We start from the raw sequence: 19263 nt of genomic DNA, 5'->3' as shown, positions 1-19263 counted from the left end.
GATGCAAGGCAGCTACAACCAAACTTGCACCGAAACCTATCTTTCAGCTTCCTCGTGAGAAACCATGAAGCACAAAATAATTCAGAACTATTTTATTAAGTTATTGCAATAATCAACATAACAAATGAATGTTTGTCAATCACTGACTCATATATGTCTTTCTTCTTTAAGTTGAGATATTTTAAATCCAGAATAAAATAAAGATATATGAAGTTTTCTGCCCATATCCCGCAACAAATCATGCATTCCAAGCTTGTTTTTATCATTGATAGTTGCTAAGCTTCACTCAATAAGGACACTTACTCAATTTTCTGCAAAAAAAGCCCACGAGCATTTAATATATCTACACGTGTATAACATCATTATTGTCTATCCCAATAAAGAAACAAGCTATATGTCGAGGAATACTACTTCGATTTAATCATCGTCTAAACCATCATAGCTTATTTTTTACTTCTTCTATACTTTGTCATTGGGAATTCTTTTTAGTTTCTCCAATACACACTCCCATTCTGTTACATTCCTCTCAAACAAATAGCACCCAAGGATTTCTAGAGGAAATTCTAACAGAATTATTCCTCAGCTATAAGAGGCAAAGCAAATGAATACTGAATTCAGAGAGAAAATTATTTTGCATATAATGTATTTGTTGGTTTTATAGTTTTTTGCCTTGATACCACAAGATTAACTATCTTCAGTATTGTAATGACCATGACATATTCATCTATGATTTTACAATGATGTAACCAACAAGTACATATTTTACAAAACATTAATGGAATTTGTAAAACCTAATAGAAGAAAAATGAAGCAAAGGCACACAATAGGTAACAGGTCCAATAATAATGACATTAAACAACATACTATAAACTTCATTAGGAGATTAGGTGCATGTCTTCAACATTTTCCCCTAGATAAACTCTTGAAGCATATCGAGATTACCCGGTTTGTGTGCATATTGAATGACTTGCCTAGAATAATGGCTGATTTCCACCTGCCAATTTCCTTTAAGAATCAATCTCAAGGACAACTTGTCTTACCCAAGAATCCATTTCTTCAGAAACCAGAGCATTAGTAGCTACCAATGTGCGCATAAAACCTGTAATCCACAGTTCAAGATTTATTTGATCGACCCAACACAACTAGCAGCACCGATACTTACCCAACCATTCTTTTACTGTCTTCCTTTTGTTATGTGCTAAATCATTCATAGGCACCACTTGAGGAAATCTCTCTCTTACAAAGCTTTCATTTCCTTCACCATTACTAACAATAACATTCTTATCTTGTGAATTGGTAGAGACCTTTCTGACAAAGCATTCATTTTCTTCACCACTACTAACAATAACATTCTTATCTTGTGCATGAAACTCCTCCACTATTTCAGCATTTGGTTCATCATATACAAGATACACAGCTGTCTTCTTCACAATGAAACCTTTCTCAAAAACAACAACAACCTCCACTTTGTTACCAGGTTCTATACTTGATACTACTCTCTGCCCCTCCTCGTCTTCAAAGGCGACTAATGCCTCTCTTTTATAAAGCTGAATTGTGGCCTTTGTATAATTTTTCACCAACAAGTTTGTAAGGCCATTTGATGATATGTTATCGGGGGTTGAAGAATAGACAATGCATATCATTAATGTCTTCAACATACGCCCTTCCACTTGAGCGACTTCAAAAGTTACAGAAGAACCTTCACAATTGAAGGTTAACCAATATGGATATCTGTCACCCGGAAGGAAACAACCTCCACTCCCATTCTCATCCATTTTCTATAAAAGTGAAAATAGGTTCAAATTTTTTTAATAATATATTAATGTCGACTCAAAAATTAAAGATATAATATTTCCTCCTAAGATAATTAATCATATTTATATTGTTAAAATTTTCGAGTTATGCAGAAAAAATTGCTTGGGTTCTTAAAATAGTCTGTCAGTCCAGCTTAAAGTACCATACAACCAGAATAAAAGTGAGAGTTTCTGATTTCCTTTTGTACCGCTCACTAAATTGTGCAATGTGTGTGTGGTCACAACTCATTTTAAAATATGATTCTTCAACAGTTATTATAAACTTACAAAAAATAATTCAAATGTATTAATATAAAAAACAATTCAATTACAAAAACAATGAGGTTGTCAATACATACAATGGAGAGAGAGAGAGAGGCACAAACCTGTAAAATGTGTTCTTTCAGATTATTGGTGACATGGCAATTCATTCCCAACTGTATTAGAACAGACTTCAAGGAATCTTTTGATCCCAAAACATGCAATTGACTGCAGCATTGAACTAATTCAGAAGTTTTCATTTTTGATACTTGTGAAGTAGCTGAAGTCGATTCCAATTCCTCTGAAAGTGTGGCATATAAAGCATCCAATATGAGTTTTGCATCTTCAGAAAGTTGAAGTTCTGTGCCACACTCTATCCATAGGCTTCGAAGCCTTGAAATGTGGTTTGAAATAGATGACAGTTCCTGGGAACTACTATGTGGAATATCTAAAGAAACAAGAGATGACATGGCAGGAGATGTTTGAAATGGGGATGAAAGACCACTTGTTGGTGACATCCAAGACCAAATGATTGATGGAAATACATCCTGTGAGAATCCTTCATAGCCGCACAAAGAAATATAACCAATGCTTTTTGACCTTACAATTGAAAAGGGCACACTTGTTATTGCAGTTTTACTTGCAAGCAGAATGGTTAAAGATTCCATTTGTTCCAAGTCCTCTTCCAACTTGTTAATCATTGAACAGCCAGAAAGAATGAGAGTTGTAAGAGATTTCAACTTATAGATGCTTCTTGGAAGGCTAGAAAGGCTAATACAATCTTCCAAATTTATCAGAAGAATTTTATTAAGATGTCCAATGCTATGGGAGACCTCACGCAACCTTGGACAATCTTTCAGTACTAGCTTTTCAAGATTAGGCATGTTTGAAAAGTCAGGGGTCTGTGTCAGATAATGAGAATGACTAAGGTTTAGAATTTTCAACTTCTCCATCCTCTGCAAGAACATAAATATTAAAGAGAAGACTTAGGAAAGAAGCTTAATGGGAAGCAACTACCATCATAAACGGAAGCCACATCAACAAGTCCAGTTATCATAATACCAGCAACTCAAACTACAAACCAAATGGAAAGGACACAGAGAAGACTAAAAGTAAGTTTTTAGTTTTAACAGTGTTAAAAATTGTTTAAAAAGAATGAGGTCAGTGTAATTTTCCCATAATAAAATGGTATTACGATTTGAGACTATTCGTTTAAATGTCATCCATAAATATGAGTAGTGAAAGTAACTCATGACATGCAAAAAACTAAAATCAAAATTAATACCTGTGTCTCTTTCCACATAATTTCGACATTGCTGTTTTCTAACTCAATGGAAACTAAGTTTCCTGAATAAAAGTTTGTAGGTATGCATGATAAAGGAAATCCCTTCCAAGAAAGCTGATGACGAATCGTCACACTCTCTAATCCATGCCTATTTTAGCAACATTAGATGCATTTTAGTAGGTTTTTGGCAATAAATATAAGAGAAATCTAATCATAAGCTTGATTACTTGTTTTGCAAGAAAACAGGAAAAATTGCAGGAAATGGATGATTTTTACTACGCTGGGGGCGTAGCCCATCACGCGCCGCGTGATGGAGATCACAGGGAGCTTTGATTTTCACTCTGATCACGCGCGGCGTGATACCTGACCACGCGCGGCGTGATACTCTGATCAAAAAGAAGATTGCTCTCTGACTTGATCACGCGCCGCGTGATACCGTTATCACGCGCGGCGTAGTTGATGGATTTGCAACCACGCGCGGCGTGATAGATCTGGCGCGCGGCGTGGTTGCATTCAGTATATATGGTTTCTGCATAATTCTGTTTTCGGGTTGGAAAATTCTGCAATTTTGATCTACATTCTGGGTTTGGAAACTTCAAGATTGGGATTAAAGACTCCAGAGGATAGCTCCAAGCACATCGATAGCATGGATTCACAAGCCATGACGTTGAAGCTAGGACGCGAACGAAGGAAGATGAGGAGCTAAGCTTCTTTGGAGGTAGGATCTAGGATAGTCTAGGATGTAGATGAATCAGTTGTAATCTGCTATATGTGTAAGAATCTACTCTTTTCATAGTGTTGATTTAATGCAATTCGATGCTTAATGCTTTATAATCCTTCATTAGTGTTGTAATGATTTCGAGTTAAGTCACGTGCGAGAGTATTGATTTAATTTCTGAACTGAATTGCATTGAGCGCTCGAGTGTCTCCGGTCGAGAGATTGAGACATAGAGTGTAGCGAACGATTGACGCGCGTTAATATCATTCGTTGTAGGTAGCTTCCGCCCGAGAGATCGGGGGAGTATCGACAACGAATAGAGTGGATTTTGACAAGAGATTGCGATTCACTAATTTGTCGATCTAGTTGTGAACACTTGAGTAGATTCCTATGATATAGTAGATTGCATGTGGTTTAGCTATAGACTAGGCGATTCCGATGATTCTACCTCGCTTTTCCATTATATCAAAGCACGTTTTCTAACAAATCATCACTCAACATACCCCCAATTTATGTGTATTTCTTGCATAATGTTTATGAGCACTATTCGACTAGTTTAATCACACAATTCCCGTGGATCGATATTTTTATTACTACGTGGTAATTCGTTCACTTGCGAAATAATCCATCAAGTTTTTGGCGCCGTTGCCGGGGATTGTGATTGATTCGACAAGACAATAGTGTTTATATTTTCTGTGTTTTCTTTGATTTTTCTGTTTTTACATTTTTCTGTCGAGGGCGTTCTACTTGTTTGTTTCCTTGTGCATGCGGAGGACAGGTCCCATCGAGCTGCAGTTTGATCCAGAAATTGAGAAGACAGCTCGTGTAAATCGTAAAGCGGAAGGAAGGCATGTTTGAATCATACAATCAAGAGGCACTCTTAACTAGTTGCAAGTTCAACAATGTCTTTCTACAAATCATTACCAAACAACTAGAAGCTCAATGTATGGTGCAAGCAACCTTTCAAAATAATCCTCATTTCAACACCTACAATCTTGGAGTGAAGAATCACATGAATTGTTCTTATGGAGCTAATCCAAATCAAGAATTTCCTCAAGATCAACATTTTGAAGATCACCTTGAATCTTTTGAAGATACTCTTATCTTGGCCATGACGATGACTCAAAGCAATTTTGAGGTGATGAAGGCAAACCAAGAAGTGTCAAGCGAACGTCATGAAGCCTCCATCAAACATCTCGAAAACCAAATGGGTCAACTAGCAAGGCAAGTCTCTTCTCTACAAACTCAAAGTGGTTTTTGTGGAAACACCACGGATCCTCGTAATGAAAGTTGTAATTCCATTAATTTGAGGAGTAGAGAAGTTTCATCACAGAAAGTAGTGGAGAATCCTAAGAAGGATGAGAGTAAAAATGGTGTAGTTGAAGAGATGAGGGATGGTGTAGTTGAAAATAGAAGAGAAAATAAGAAAGAAGAAAAAAATAAGGAAGAGAAAGCTTATGAGGGTGAAGTTGAAGAGAGAGTGGGGAATGAGTCTAGTGCCAAGAAAGGCAAGAAACCTCTTGTGAAGGGCCCCAAGTTTCAAGTTCCTTCACCATATGCTAGAATGCCTTATCCTAGGTTGAAGAAGGTCAAGAACCAAGACCTTGAATTTTGTGGAGTGGTATCCGAATGTTTCAAAGTGGAAGTGCTAGAGGAAGTGGTAAAAGATGGGAAAGAAGAAGAGTGGGATCATGAGATTGAAATATTTCTTCAAAACTTGGATAACCCCCTAGAAGAGGAGAAAGAGCCAAAGGCAATAAAAAAGCCACCGGAATTGAAAGAACTTCCTCCTAAATGGAAGTATGTGTTTTTGGGCGGCGACTCTAGGAAACCCGTGATCATAAGTGATTTGCTCACTCCACTAGAAGAGAATGACTTGTTAAAAGAAGCGGAGAAAGTGAATGACGACCTAGGATGGGTCTTGGATGGTGTGGTTCCTATCTATTGTTTGCACAAGGTGGCCAAAGAAGAAGAGCCCGATCCGGTTGTTAATCCTCAAAAGTCTTCCACTTCAACATGGAAAGCTTCGGTGAAGGAAAGTTCTAAGAAATCTCCATCACGGTCTAGTAAGAAGGAAAGAACCAATTTGAAGGCCAAATGGGAAGGTCTCAAGAGTGATTCGGGAAGCATGAAATCATTACTATTTGATATTAATATTGCTCCTTTGAATGAAGAGAACAAGAGGAGCCGGGTTGAATCAAAGTTGAAGTATCCTCCCTAACTTGTGATGATGAAGCGTCAAGCTAATGACGAGAAAGAAGCGCTTCATGAGAGGCAACCCATGAGTTTACGGTCCTTTCTTCCCTTTCACTTTTATGCTACTTTATGAATAATTGTTTGATGTTCCTTTGAATTGGCTGGATGAATGTACTTTAAACTCTGAATTTGAATCTTTTTATGTTTGATTGTGGAATTTCTTTTACCTTTGGAATTTGTTTCGATATCTTGGCATGTTCCTTCTAGTTACTTGAGTATCAATTGCATGATTTTCTTCGTGTGTAATTTGTGAAACCTGCAGTGCAATAGCTTGTTGCACTCATGTGATCAAGAGGCAAAGGAAGGGAATGCACACTTTTTGACCGGCTCTTTGATTCGACCCAACCGTGAGGTATTGAGCCAAACACTTCTCATTCTTCTATGTGTGATATCCACTCATGTATTGTCTCTCGATTTTGCGTGTCGTCTTTTTATTTGATTGGTACTTTTGTAGCACACACGAGGCATGTTCCTTGGTACCTTTGAGCCTTTCTATCCACCCTTACTTATAATTATCCTTTGCTTAACCATTTTGAGCTGAAAAAGAAAATCTTATTTTGCACAACCTTAAGAACATTTTGAAGAAAAAATGAATGACTTTCTTGGAGGTTAGGCACCTAATTAGTGGTTGATGCGCATTGCTCACCACTAAGTTTGGGGTTGCTCTTTGGAATTAGCAACAAATAAAGTTTGGGGTGAGGGTACTAGAGAACTTATAAAAGTTTTGATTGAAAAATTTCAACAATTGCAAGGCAAAGAAGAAAAGAAAATAAATAGTAAGAAAAAAGAGAATGCAAAATAAAAAAAAAAAAGATGAATGAATGTGAAAAAACAAAAAAATATAGAAAAGAAGTGATAGCCTTGAATTCAAAAGACTTGCAAAACTTTGTTTGATGATTTGAAAAAGTTCTCTAGTCCACTATATTTCAAAAGGGGTTTGGTTTATGAAAATGTTCTTTGACTAATAGGGGGATCTAACTCCAAGTTTTTCTACTACTTATCCAAAAATGTCACCATCCACCCTAGCCAAGCCACGTTATAACCCTAAAGACCTCTAATGTGTGTGCACAAAGTGAACCGAATGAATTCTTAGACTACTTGCAAAATTATTGTTGACTTGCATTGATGTGTTGATTTGAGTGAAGTACCAAAAACTGAAGAGTGCATGTGAGTAGTGTGATGAAATCATAGAGCCTTGGTCGAAAAGTGTGAACTACTTGAAAATGTCTTGCGGGAACGATTGTGCAATTGAGCATTGTTTGCAGGTGGATCATTGATCATCAGGTGATTCTCACGTATGTATGATTCGAGTGAATTTAAGGAAAATGCCAAGGTCTTGACACAAAAGCTTGAGGTAAAAGTTGTTTCCTTGAGGACAAGGAAAGGTTTAAGTTTGGGGTTGTGATGACGAATCGTCACACTCTCTAATCCATGCATATTTTAGCAACATTAGATGCATTTTAGTAGGTTTTTGGCAATAAATATAAGAGAAATCTAATCATAAGCTTGATTACTTGTTTTGCAAGAAAACAGGAAAAATTGCAGGAAATGGATGATTTTTACTACGCTTGGGGCGTAGCCCATCACGCGCCGCGTGATGGAGATCACAGGGAGCTTTGATTTTCACTCTGATCACGCGCGGCGTGATACCTGACCACGCGCGGCGTGATACTCTGATCAAAAAGAAGATTGCTCTCTGACTTGATCACGCGCCGCGTGATACCGTTATCACGCGCGGCGTAGTTGATGGATTTGCAACCACGCGCGGCGTGATAGATCTGGCGCGCGGCGTGGTTGCATTCAGTATATATGGTTTCTGCATAATTCTGTTTTCGGGTTGGAAAATTCTGCAATTTTGATCTACATTCTGGGTTTGGAAACTTCAAGATTGGGATTAAAGACTCCAGAGGATAGCTCCAAGCACATCGATAGCATGGATTCACAAGCCATGACGTTGAAGCTAGGACGCGAACGAAGGAAGATGAGGAGCTAAGCTTCTTTGGAGGTAGGATCTAGGATAGTCTAGGATGTAGATGAATCAGTTGTAATCTGCTATATGTGTAAGAATCTACTCTTTTCATAGTGTTGATTTAATGCAATTCGATGCTTAATGCTTTATAATCCTTCATTAGTGTTGTAATGATTTCGAGTTAAGTCACGTGCGAGAGTATTGATTTAATTTCTGAACTGAATTGCATTGAGCGCTCGAGTGTCTCCGGTCGAGAGATTGAGACATAGAGTGTAGCGAACGATTGACGCGCGTTAATATCATTCGTTGTAGGTAGCTTCCGCCCGAGAGATCGGGGGAGTATCGACAACGAATAGAGTGGATTTTGACAAGAGATTGCGATTCACTAATTTGTCGATCTAGTTGTGAACACTTGAGTAGATTCCTATGATATAGTAGATTGCATGTGGTTTAGCTATAGACTAGGCGATTTCGATGATTCTACCTCGCTTTTCCATTATATCAAAGCACGTTTTCTAACAAATCATCACTCAACATACCCCCAATTTATGTGTATTTCTTGCATAATGTTTATGAGCACTATTCGACTAGTTTAATCACACAATCCCTGTGGATCGATATTTTTATTACTACGTGGTAATTCGTTCACTTGCGAAATAATCCATCAAAAGCCATCTCAATTTTTTTGAAAGATATTCAAAATCCCCATCAAGCTGTACATCAACAAGTTGAAGCAATCTGAGTTTCTTCATCTCCATAAATGCTTTGGTATTATAACGTTTCGGACCATCTCTTGGCAACTTCAAAGCCAATCCTTCAATGGCTTTTGTTCCCTATGCAATAGATCGGACCATTAATTAAAACATGCACAACTTACAGATACAAGGCAGCTAAAAACTAGTGATGAAACCTATCTTTAAGCTTCCTTGCGAGAAACTAGAAATCATGAAGTACAAAATGGTACGCAACAATTTTCAAGTTCTTGAGATAATCAACAAAATAAATGAATGTTAATCACATACTCATATATGTTAGTTTTTCTTCTTTAGGTTTTAAATATTTTAAATCTCGAATCAAATAAAGGTATATCAAGTTCTTACTGTTTGTCCTGCTAAGACACCATCAACATCCTCATGAAACCACAACCTGCTACGTTCCTCAGGCTCCTTTTGTGGTTTATTACAAATGATTTCTCTTCCCATATCCCGCAACAAATCATGCATTCTGAGTTCGTTGTTATCATCAACAGTTACTAGGCTTCGCTCAACAAGGACTCTTACTCCATCTTCTGCAAAAAATCCACAGCCATTTAATATATGTATAACATCATTTCGGTCCATCCCAATAAAGAAACAAGCTATGTCGAGGAATATTGCTTTTTGGGAATCATCGTCTAAACCATCATAGCTTATTTTTAACTTCTTATGTACTTTGTCATTGGGAATTCTTTTTAGTTTCTCCAATACACATCTCCATTCTATTACCTCCCTCTCAAACAAATAGCGCCCAAGAACTTCTAGCGCTAGCGGCAATCCCCCAGAATACATAACGACATTTCTGGAAATTCCAACAAATTCTTCGTTGGGACTCGCTTGCTTGAATGCATGCCATTTAAAAAGCTCAATTGATTCACTTTCATTCATTTCTTTATTTGAGTATACTTCGTCAACTCTATTCCCTCTAAGTATGTGCATATTTCTGGTTGTGATAATTATTCTACTCCCCGGACCAAACCAATCACGACTTCCACACAAAGCATCCAACTGCTCCAAGTCATCCACATCGTCGAGTACAATAAGTAATCTATTATGACAAAGCCTTTCCTTTAATATAATTTTTCCTGAATCAATACTTTGTATATTGGCTGTCGTTCCTTTGAAGGTATTAGATAGAAGTTGATTTTGTAAATTCACTTGTCCAGCAGGTTGCTCCCAAACTTCCCTAACATTTGCAAGAAAGGTTCTACCTTCAAAATTACGGCCAATCTCATTATAGATGGCTTTTGCAATGGTTGTTTTTCCGATTCCCCCCATACCCCACATCCCAAGAAGTAGTACACTATTTGATTGTTGCATGTCTAGTAGTTGAATGACATCTTGCACTCGAGAATCAACTCCCACTGGTTTATCAGCAATGAACAAGTCTTTCTTGTCAAGTAAATGAGTAATTTTTTCAGCAATATCCTTGATGGCCTTACTTTCGTTCCTATAAAAATGAACCAAAGAAAATGTGCTTATATGTATGTGATACATGCATGTATATAGGTATATGTAGGATTGTATATGAACATACTGATAGATATGAATACGTACATGAACCAAATAAAAAGGTTTGCGCCAACAAAGAATGGAGCGAAGTAAAGGCGTGCGCACGCACATATATATAAACAATTTAAAAGGAACATAAGAGTAATTTTGAACATTTTCTAGTGAAGTAGTCCAGTGAATAGAATTTCAGCTGCTATTTGAAGTGAATAAGTGGATAATTCCGTAAAAAAAAAAAAAGTGGGTAATTCTTAACTTTAAAAACCTGATATAAGAATCTATTTTTAACATATTATTATTATTATTAAAATATGATTTGTAAGTAATAAGGTTCAATTTGGTAAAAAACTATAAGCTAGCAAAATAAGCTATAGTGTCTGTTTGATAAAATAGAAAGTGTTTGGTAAATAGTTTTTCTCATTAGCTTATAGCTTTTTTTGATATGTTATTTCAAGTAGCGTTTGAACTTATAGCTTTTTACAGTTTTTTCCATTTTTAACCTTTAATTTAATTTTTTTATTTTTTAAAAAATAAAACTACCCACTAAACATACATGTCTTTTATGTCATTTTATATTTATCAACCACTTTAAAAGTTAATTTTACCAAATACTTTAATTTCAACCGGTTAGTTTTTCAGCTATCAGCTAGCTTATCAGCTATTAGCTAGTTTATAGCTTATTTTTACCAAACAGACCCATAAGCTCTTTTTCAAAAACATTTACCAAAGGGCTTTCTTTGGTCATACGAGCTTATAAGTTATAAGCTCAAAATATGGCCTTACCAAACATATTGCACGCTAACAATAGAAAGTAATTAAACTTGAATGTAAAATCAAAATGATCTAATGGTTGAATTAATTAAACTACCTTGTATTTAGAACCACAAAGCCAGCAAGGCCAGCAACCTGACGAAGCACATCTCTCCATTTCAGCAACTTGTCCTCCGAAGTTCTGTTGGAAAGATTTTGAAACGCTTTTCCAAACTCCCCAGTTTGGTGACGAACATCTGAAGGATCTACGTCATAGAACACTGGCAGCACTATCTGCCGTAAGGTTCTGTGACATTCCATTATTTTCACCAACTCATCTAAACACCATCCGGAATCTGCATAATTCTTTGACAAAATAATAACAGAAATTTGAGTCTGTTCGATTGCTCGCAGTAGTGATGTTGAAATGTGATCTCCTCTTTGAATAGAATCATCGTCTCTAAAAACATTGATTCCAGTGTTTTGAAGAGAAGCATATAAATGTGAAGTGAATGAAGCACGTGTGTCTTCGCCTCTAAAACTTAAGAACACTTCATACCTTCTTAATAATCCTTTGTCCAAAGCTTCTATGTTTGTTTCACGTGTGCGAGTGCCACCAAATATTCGCCTCTTTTTTATGATACTTGCAACAATACTTGTCAAAATCTCCATAACTGTACTACCCAGACAACTTAAAATTAAAACTATGCAATGCAACTCTCTTAGTATGCAACAACCAAACTAACTATTGTTCTGGTTTTGATGTTAGTGTGTAAGAAGAAAGAGATATTTTTTTTTTGGTTTGGAATAATGACTGGCGGCCAGACTATGACCATTGACCATTTTGAAGAAGAGAGAAATGAAACTAACAGTGTGTTTGGCTTAAGGGAAGGTGGGAAGGTTGATTGTGGAAGGAAAGAAAGTGCGGAATCCAAAGATCTTTCACCGTTTGGAATCCTTGACTAAGAGGAAAGAAAGTTTACTTTTCATGGGTCTCACGGCTAAATATCTTTTCATTATCTGAGAATTACGTTTTGCGCGCATCTTGTGTTTCTTGGGCACCCTACTCGTTTCTAATTATAGGCTTCAACTACTGATGAGAAATTTTGGAGAAATTTTGAAAATGTCTCTTGCTGACACCGTTAGCTACTTAAGTAGCGGATAGGTCGGTGATCATAGGTCTCCTACTTAAGTCCAAGGCTTGTCAATTGGCCAATTTTAATTGGCCACTTGTGCGGCCATGTCATAGAAAAATGGCTATATATACTCCACTTCACTCACCTCTTCCTCACTCACTCACTCACTCGCCTTCTCTTCTTCTGTTTTTTGTTATTGTTTTGTTTAGTTTTAGTTAGTTTAGTTTTTGTCGTTTTCTGTGTAAACGGCCGCGTAGTCCATCGTCGGCTATTCATACTGTTCTCTGTCCAATGTTGTTTAGTCATCATGGTTGGGTAGAATATGGTATTCGAAGAGGGATTTTTTATAGCCAAATTGAAAACGATATGACTAATCGAAAATGGTGGGATTAGAGAGGTGGAGGCCCGTGGGACCAAAAAAGAGCATGTGGTAATTGAAAAACAAGTGGGACTTGCGGATCAAACTCTTCCGTTTAACACCTAAAAATTATTTATGGGGAGAAGATTTTCAGTAGAAGTCGAAATGCTCGATGTACCTGAAACTCTTCCAATTGATGCGATTTCTAGGAGGGAAATTTCATTTAGGCCTTTATTGTTATATTTAATTACTAGTATGGCACGGAATACATGGTCTTTATAATTTTTTAACATGTTTTATGCATTATAATATGTTTTAATATTTCAAATGAGGAGAGATCAATTGACTCCAAGAATAAGTGTAAATAGTTACTCCAAATCTTAACCCTTGATTATAATATGTTTTAATATCATCTTAAGATAAAATTCTAATTTCAACACATCACATTATTCAATATAGAGTAGATAAACCAAGTCAAGATGAGTAGATGAACCAAATTAAGGACGGTGAAGAAACAACAGATTGGCAAAGATTTAACCATTCTCCCTCGTTTATACCTAGATCGTGTTTTGTTGAGTGTTATATGCTTGCAAAAGTTGATTGCTATAGCAAACTTGACACCATTGCTGATTGCTATAGCAAACTTGACTCCATTGCACTAAATTCATTGTTGTAGTCATCACATTATGTTGTGGTCCTATTGCAAAGCTCATTGTTATCACCATCGCAAAGATATAATTTTTTGACTAATCGTTAATAATATAACTATAACATTTTAAAATATGAAACTTTTATTTTATTAATTATGGATTGAATGTAACTGACATTTTTATTTTATGACACATATAGGGTGTGTTTATTTTGAGAGAAATTGTGAAGAGAGAGTTAGCAAAGAGAGAAGTTTGAGAGAAATATGGAATTTCATCTGTTTGGTATGCAGACAAATAGGAAAAAGAGATTAAAAAAACGTGGACGCCACCACTTTTTGTGATCTTCTCTCATGTGAGAAGAAAGCATAAGAAGACAAAATGTTATATGTATTATTACATTAATACCCTTCCACCTAAAAATTAATTAAAGCCATGTGATTGCTTTTGGCTTTTTTCTATAATTCGTTTAAAAAAAATGAGGATTTTTAAATAAGGACTTTTTAGCCAATTTGTTAAATCACTTTATTTCTCTTTTTCCTATTTCTCTTCTTTTTATTTTATATCAATCAATACATCAAATATACTCTGTTTCTCATTAATCTCTCTCTTCTCTTACTCTTTCTCACATATTTCTCTCTTCTCAATCTCTTCTCACAACTAAACACATCAATAAAGTTACACAAACTTGTTCTTTTAGGGTGCGTTTGATTCGTAAAATAGCAAGAACTGGACAGAACAGCATATGACAGAACAAGATAATACAGGACAGAACAAAACTGTATCGGAGAGATATAGGGCGATAATATTTTTATATTCGATAATAAAATGAGTACTTTCGTATTTTATATAGTTGTACTGTAGACAAAAAGTTGTCATGTGGTTTAGTGAGGGACAAAAAATCTTGTTCTTGTCCTGTCCCTTGCTACCTAATTTGCCCAGTCTCATAATCAGTTTCAAATCAAACAGGGTACACCAAAAATTGTCCAGTCCCCTGTTTTTTAGCAGATCAAACGCACCTTTAATAATCAATAATTTTGTATAATAGAAAAAAAATTCCGAGACATCTAAATATACACTGAAACATTTATTTGATTTTAAATGTCATCCATCAGATTAAATACATGGTTCAGATTAGATTTTATTTTTAAAGACTCAAGTGGTCTCTTTTCGCTACCATTAACTTGCTCATTCGTCTCTTTTCAATTCCTGAGTAGTCGAACTCTATAATCTTAATTCCTAATATAGGTAAATTGACACACAATTTCATAAAGAATAATATGTGAAACACAAATTTATATTAAATTGAAATTCCAATCAAGAAACATTAAGCAAAAACTCAAAAGAATCAATTTACCCTGTGCAATTTTGAAACTTCTTTTAACGTTAAGAAAGGAAGGGAAATCGATTTCCCTGGTAATGGAAATCGATTTACCTCTGTATCCATTTGAAAATTCTGATACGTAAACACACCTTTTTCATTATTATACCTCTTTCAAATCATTGCAATTGTATTTTCAAAGAGGTATCATTTTCTATATAAATATACATCAGAATTTTCTCAAAAACAACGAATCACTTTCATTAACTTTTTTATAACAATTCTCTGTAAAAACTTTCACAAAACTCTTTGAAACTTTCCTGCATAATTTCATATCAGATAAAAGTTTCCCGAGAACTTAGAGTTTATCATTCTGAATTGTTATATTAAGTGAAAACAAATTATTGGAATTTTGTTGTATCAAAATTCTCTTGTACTCAAACTCTTGTATAAAATTCAGATTAGTGTGAACACCTTGCTTTCCAGGATTGTTGGAAGCAAGAGAGTGTAAAAGAGAGAATTGTTCTCTTGTTTCACTTTGTAGAGATTATAAGGGGAATCACCTTGCTGTCCAGGATTGTTGGAAGCAAGAGAGTGAAAAAGAGAGGATTGTTCTCTTGTTTCACTTTGTAGGGAATCACCTTGCTGTCCAGGATTGTTGGAAGCAAGAGAGTGAAAAAGAGAGGATTGTTCTCTTGTTTCACTTTATAAAGATCATAGTGAAATCCTTCACAGGGTGTGAAGGGAGTGGACGTACCATTAGGGGAACCACTATAAATCTCCTGTGTCCATTTTCTCTTTCCCTGCACTTTATTCATATATTCATCACAAACCTTCAACAAAAATAAAATTACCATAACATTTCTAAAAATAAACAAAAAGTCTCATAACCTAATTCACCCACCCTCTTAGGTTGCACTCTTAAACTTACACGAGTTGGTCGCTACATGTTCGCTGAGCGAGGGCCTAGCGAGGGCCTCCTGATAGGAATGCTCAAACTTCGCGTTTTTCACTCCAAATCACCCAAAAATCTCATTTTTCATGTTATAAATCCCAAATAAGTTTATTTTCATGTACATAACACATATATAAACATAAAAGGACGGATTGATTCTCAGATCTACATCAAATACATCGAAAAAGTAAGGATTTATAATTTTTACTCAAAAACTCATAAACCACAAAGTTCTTGATCAAACATCTACAAATTCCCAATTTTAACCCACAAAATCATTCATACTACATGATACAAGTATATTAAACATGTTATGAACATTCTCTATCATTTTCCTTAAGAAAATCACCCAAAAATCCAAACGAAAATGGGGTGGAGAAAGTTCGGGTACGGAGAAATCGACATTCTCCCCTTTCTCGTATCACCCACGAATATGAAATCTACTCTCTTACCTTGGATCGGTGAAATCTCGAGTCCTCCTCTTGATTCTTCGAGTTTTCCCCTTGCCCTAGCTATTGCTCTTCCTTCTCTCTTCTTTCTCTCGAACAAAGAAAAATGAACTTTCTCTCTCTACTAAGGCTTATGTAGCGCCCCCCACCTTAAGTCCAAGGCCCATTGGGTCAAAAGTCCACTAACACGGCCCAACATGCTCTAACTCTCATAGACTCGGTCGTTAACTAATGCTCTCGATAATAACTTAAAGTTACTATCTTACTTAAAAGTCACGTCACCAAATAAATAAACACTTACATGGTGAATAATAAATTTGGGTCGTTACAGGACCCACAAATGATGATTGGTATTTTGAACTGTCCTCCGACGTGTAAGGTAACATACCACAATTGTTAGAGATTTGGCTAAATGCCAAAAGTAGAAATCCCATTTTCATGCCCTCAACACAGCAGGGAAGTAGTTCTATTGTCATGAAAATGAGATTTCTACTTTTGGCATTTAACCAAATCTCTAACAATTGGGGTATGTTGCTACCATCGGAGGGCAGTTTAAAATACCGATCATCATTTATGGGCTCAGTGGAGTCGGATGGCAACTTGGAGCCGAACACTCACAACGGCTGAAGTCATATTTTCAATCAATCTCTGATATTCAGATGGTGGTGTGCTCAACACCTTACGATGTCAATGGCTTGATGAAAGCTGCAATCCGATGTGAGAATCTCGTGATACTTTTTGAGCATGTTTTCCTTTAAAATCTCAAGGAGTGAATTCCAAATGAAGAGTATGTATTGTTGCTCAAAGAAGCCAATTTTATAGGGTTGAATTACATCTTTTTTTGACTTTTAACTTCATCCCTGTAAGCTATTGAAAATAATAATAAAAATAAAGAATAAGAAATAAATAGATGGGTTGAAATTGAATGAACTAAATTCATGTAATGAAGTAAAATGACAAGAGGCAAAATTTCATGTCTGACTTCATAATTTTTATTTTATGTTTTAACAATACATTTAAAATGTTTAAGTTTATCTCCTAGTTAGTCTATACACTCGTTCTTTTTTTTCTTTTTTTTTTTTGTGACATCTATACACTCGTTCTTTCCATCAAATAAGTCATCTCCAAATTATCCATCTGCGTATCTATGTTAGTCACATGAAAGTTTTAAATGAAAATTAGACTAAAAAGACTAACTTATTGAAACGTAAAAGACAAACTTAAAATTTTTAAATGTAAGGACCAAATTAGAAACTTAAAAATAAACAATATACCAAACATAAATTTGGTTTGGGCATTAAAATAATAATAATATATTTACATTGTTGTTGAAACGGAGGAATGTTATATGACTAGTTACGCACAGACTTTCTTCTCATCTGATCAAATGAGAGAGTCCGGCCAGTCTCACCGCCGATATTGGTCTCTCGAAAAGGAAGACATGGAAGGATGAGATGAGTTTGTGTAGCTGAAAGAAAATTAGATGATTGTGTTGTGTGTCTGAGTATGAAGGACTTGAACAATATTTATATATGCACTCCATGGTAGTATATCATGACCTTGTCAAAAAAAAACAATAAAAGACACACACATCATGACCTTGTCAAAATAATAAAACACACACACATCAATACATCACAACCTTGTAAAAAAAAAAAGTTTAAATATGATTTTGGCCCCTTCAATATAATTTATTTTAATTTTGTTTCCCGTGAAAAAAAAAAATGATTTGTATCTCTGTAAATGCATTGAAAAATTATCAATCGTTAGTTGGTTTAGTAGCGATGACTACAGTTCGATCCATAGACTGGCTATCGTTTTTTCACTTATTGTGTGAGGGTGTGTTCCAAAAAAGAATTATTACCATTTTATACCACCTTTACCAATGTCATCCCCTTCTGTGTTACACCTGGAACCTTGGATATGGTTCAAAAAGGTTAGGTGCATAAATATTTTGTGTTGACGCTAGTAGTTGTTCGCCGTACTAAAGTGTTCATTGATTTTTTGTGATTCTTGTGCTCGTGATGTTCAACCACGTTGATTGACCATCCCTCGATCTGATTTTTGATTGGTTCTGGGTTGATTTGGATTCTCAACAAGACTTGATTCGTCAGATGTTGCTAGAAATGTCTCATATTGCCTCTATTGTGTCAGATCTATCTCAATATATATAACTATTATTAATTCCTTGATTTTGGACCGTTTAACTTAACAAAAAAATCATCATCGCTTATTGCTTAGTGGGTTCTTTGTTCCGCAATTCCATTGACTTAATTTGTTGATAAAGACAACTCCATTTACTTCTTTTTGTTGATAAAGACAACTCCATTGACTTAATCGAATTGTGTCAATTTTAAATATGAAATGCCTTCAAATATAATAATTCAATAACACTTGAATGAAAACCACGTGAATCTCTTTTCACTTAACTAAAATTTACATTCGATTTTGTGCGAAAAGAATATCCAATTTACGAAAAAATCAATAGGAAAAACAATCGATTGACAATACAAACATTAAATAAAAAGCAGTTGACAATCGATCATCTTTCTTTGATTTTGAATGAAATCAATAAGTTTACTGTCTTTTTAAATGATAACATGCTTGCCTCTGATTTGTGCCTATTTCCTTTGTTGTTTAGTCTATATAAATATATAACAATAAGATATTTACGTACCTCAATTAGTTGTGGGAATGAATTGAACACATATTTAAATTTTAGGGTACGTGGTTCGATTCTTACGGAAGACAAAAACTTCACTAGAGAGGAGTGTGGAGAAGATCGCGAGGTGGCAGTGCCGGGATCACCTAAGTTGGTGGGCTCATCAGTTGCCCAGGTGTAGACACCAATAGTAATTGGGTAGTAGGAATCCACTGAGATAAAGTGGTTGTTCTCATCCCCACTTATTGATTTCAGATAAGCAGGTTGATCGAGATATCATTCTCTGCAAGCATGCAGTTAAGATACTTAGATTATGCTAATTGAGTTGATGTCATGTTATCTTATAGTTTGTATAAGATTTAGTTTCTTTATGTTTTCAGTTGTTAGCTCAATTTAGTATTAATCTCTTTGTAATCCTATTTATATATTCGGACAAGAT

The 19263-nt window shown here is 35.5% G+C and overlaps 1 protein-coding gene across 5 annotated transcripts; it reads right to left on the bottom strand.

Annotated features, from left to right (window-relative positions):
* Positions 1-614: 614 nt before the first annotated feature.
* On the bottom strand, positions 615-17674 carry LOC123906986 (disease resistance protein RPV1-like). Of its 5 annotated transcripts, none has more exons than XM_045957036.1 (8): positions 17484-17674; positions 11856-17029; positions 11415-11662; positions 9383-10487; positions 8955-9115; positions 3340-3454; positions 2180-3010; positions 615-1778 (listed from the first exon to the last, which is right to left on the bottom strand). In XM_045957036.1, the coding sequence occupies exons 3-8, from the start codon at positions 11615-11617 to the stop codon at positions 1143-1145; spliced, it is 3051 nt and encodes a 1016-aa protein (XP_045812992.1). In that variant the 5' UTR covers positions 11618-11662; positions 11856-17029; positions 17484-17674; the 3' UTR covers positions 615-1142. The 5 variants fall into 5 exon arrangements, with proteins under 5 accessions (XP_045812992.1, XP_045812990.1, XP_045812991.1 ...); XM_045957034.1 differs by having other exon boundaries at positions 11415-15566; positions 16464-17029; XM_045957035.1 differs by having other exon boundaries at positions 11415-15561; positions 16464-17029.
* Between the last annotated feature and the right edge of the window lie 1589 nt (positions 17675-19263).

The sequence above is a fragment of the Trifolium pratense genome, linkage group LG2 (assembly GCF_020283565.1).
Source record: "Trifolium pratense cultivar HEN17-A07 linkage group LG2, ARS_RC_1.1, whole genome shotgun sequence".
Classification (NCBI taxonomy): Eukaryota; Viridiplantae; Streptophyta; class Magnoliopsida; order Fabales; family Fabaceae; genus Trifolium; species Trifolium pratense.
The sequence above is the reverse complement of the archived record's forward strand: the minus strand, read 5'-3'. Positions and strand labels throughout refer to the sequence as shown.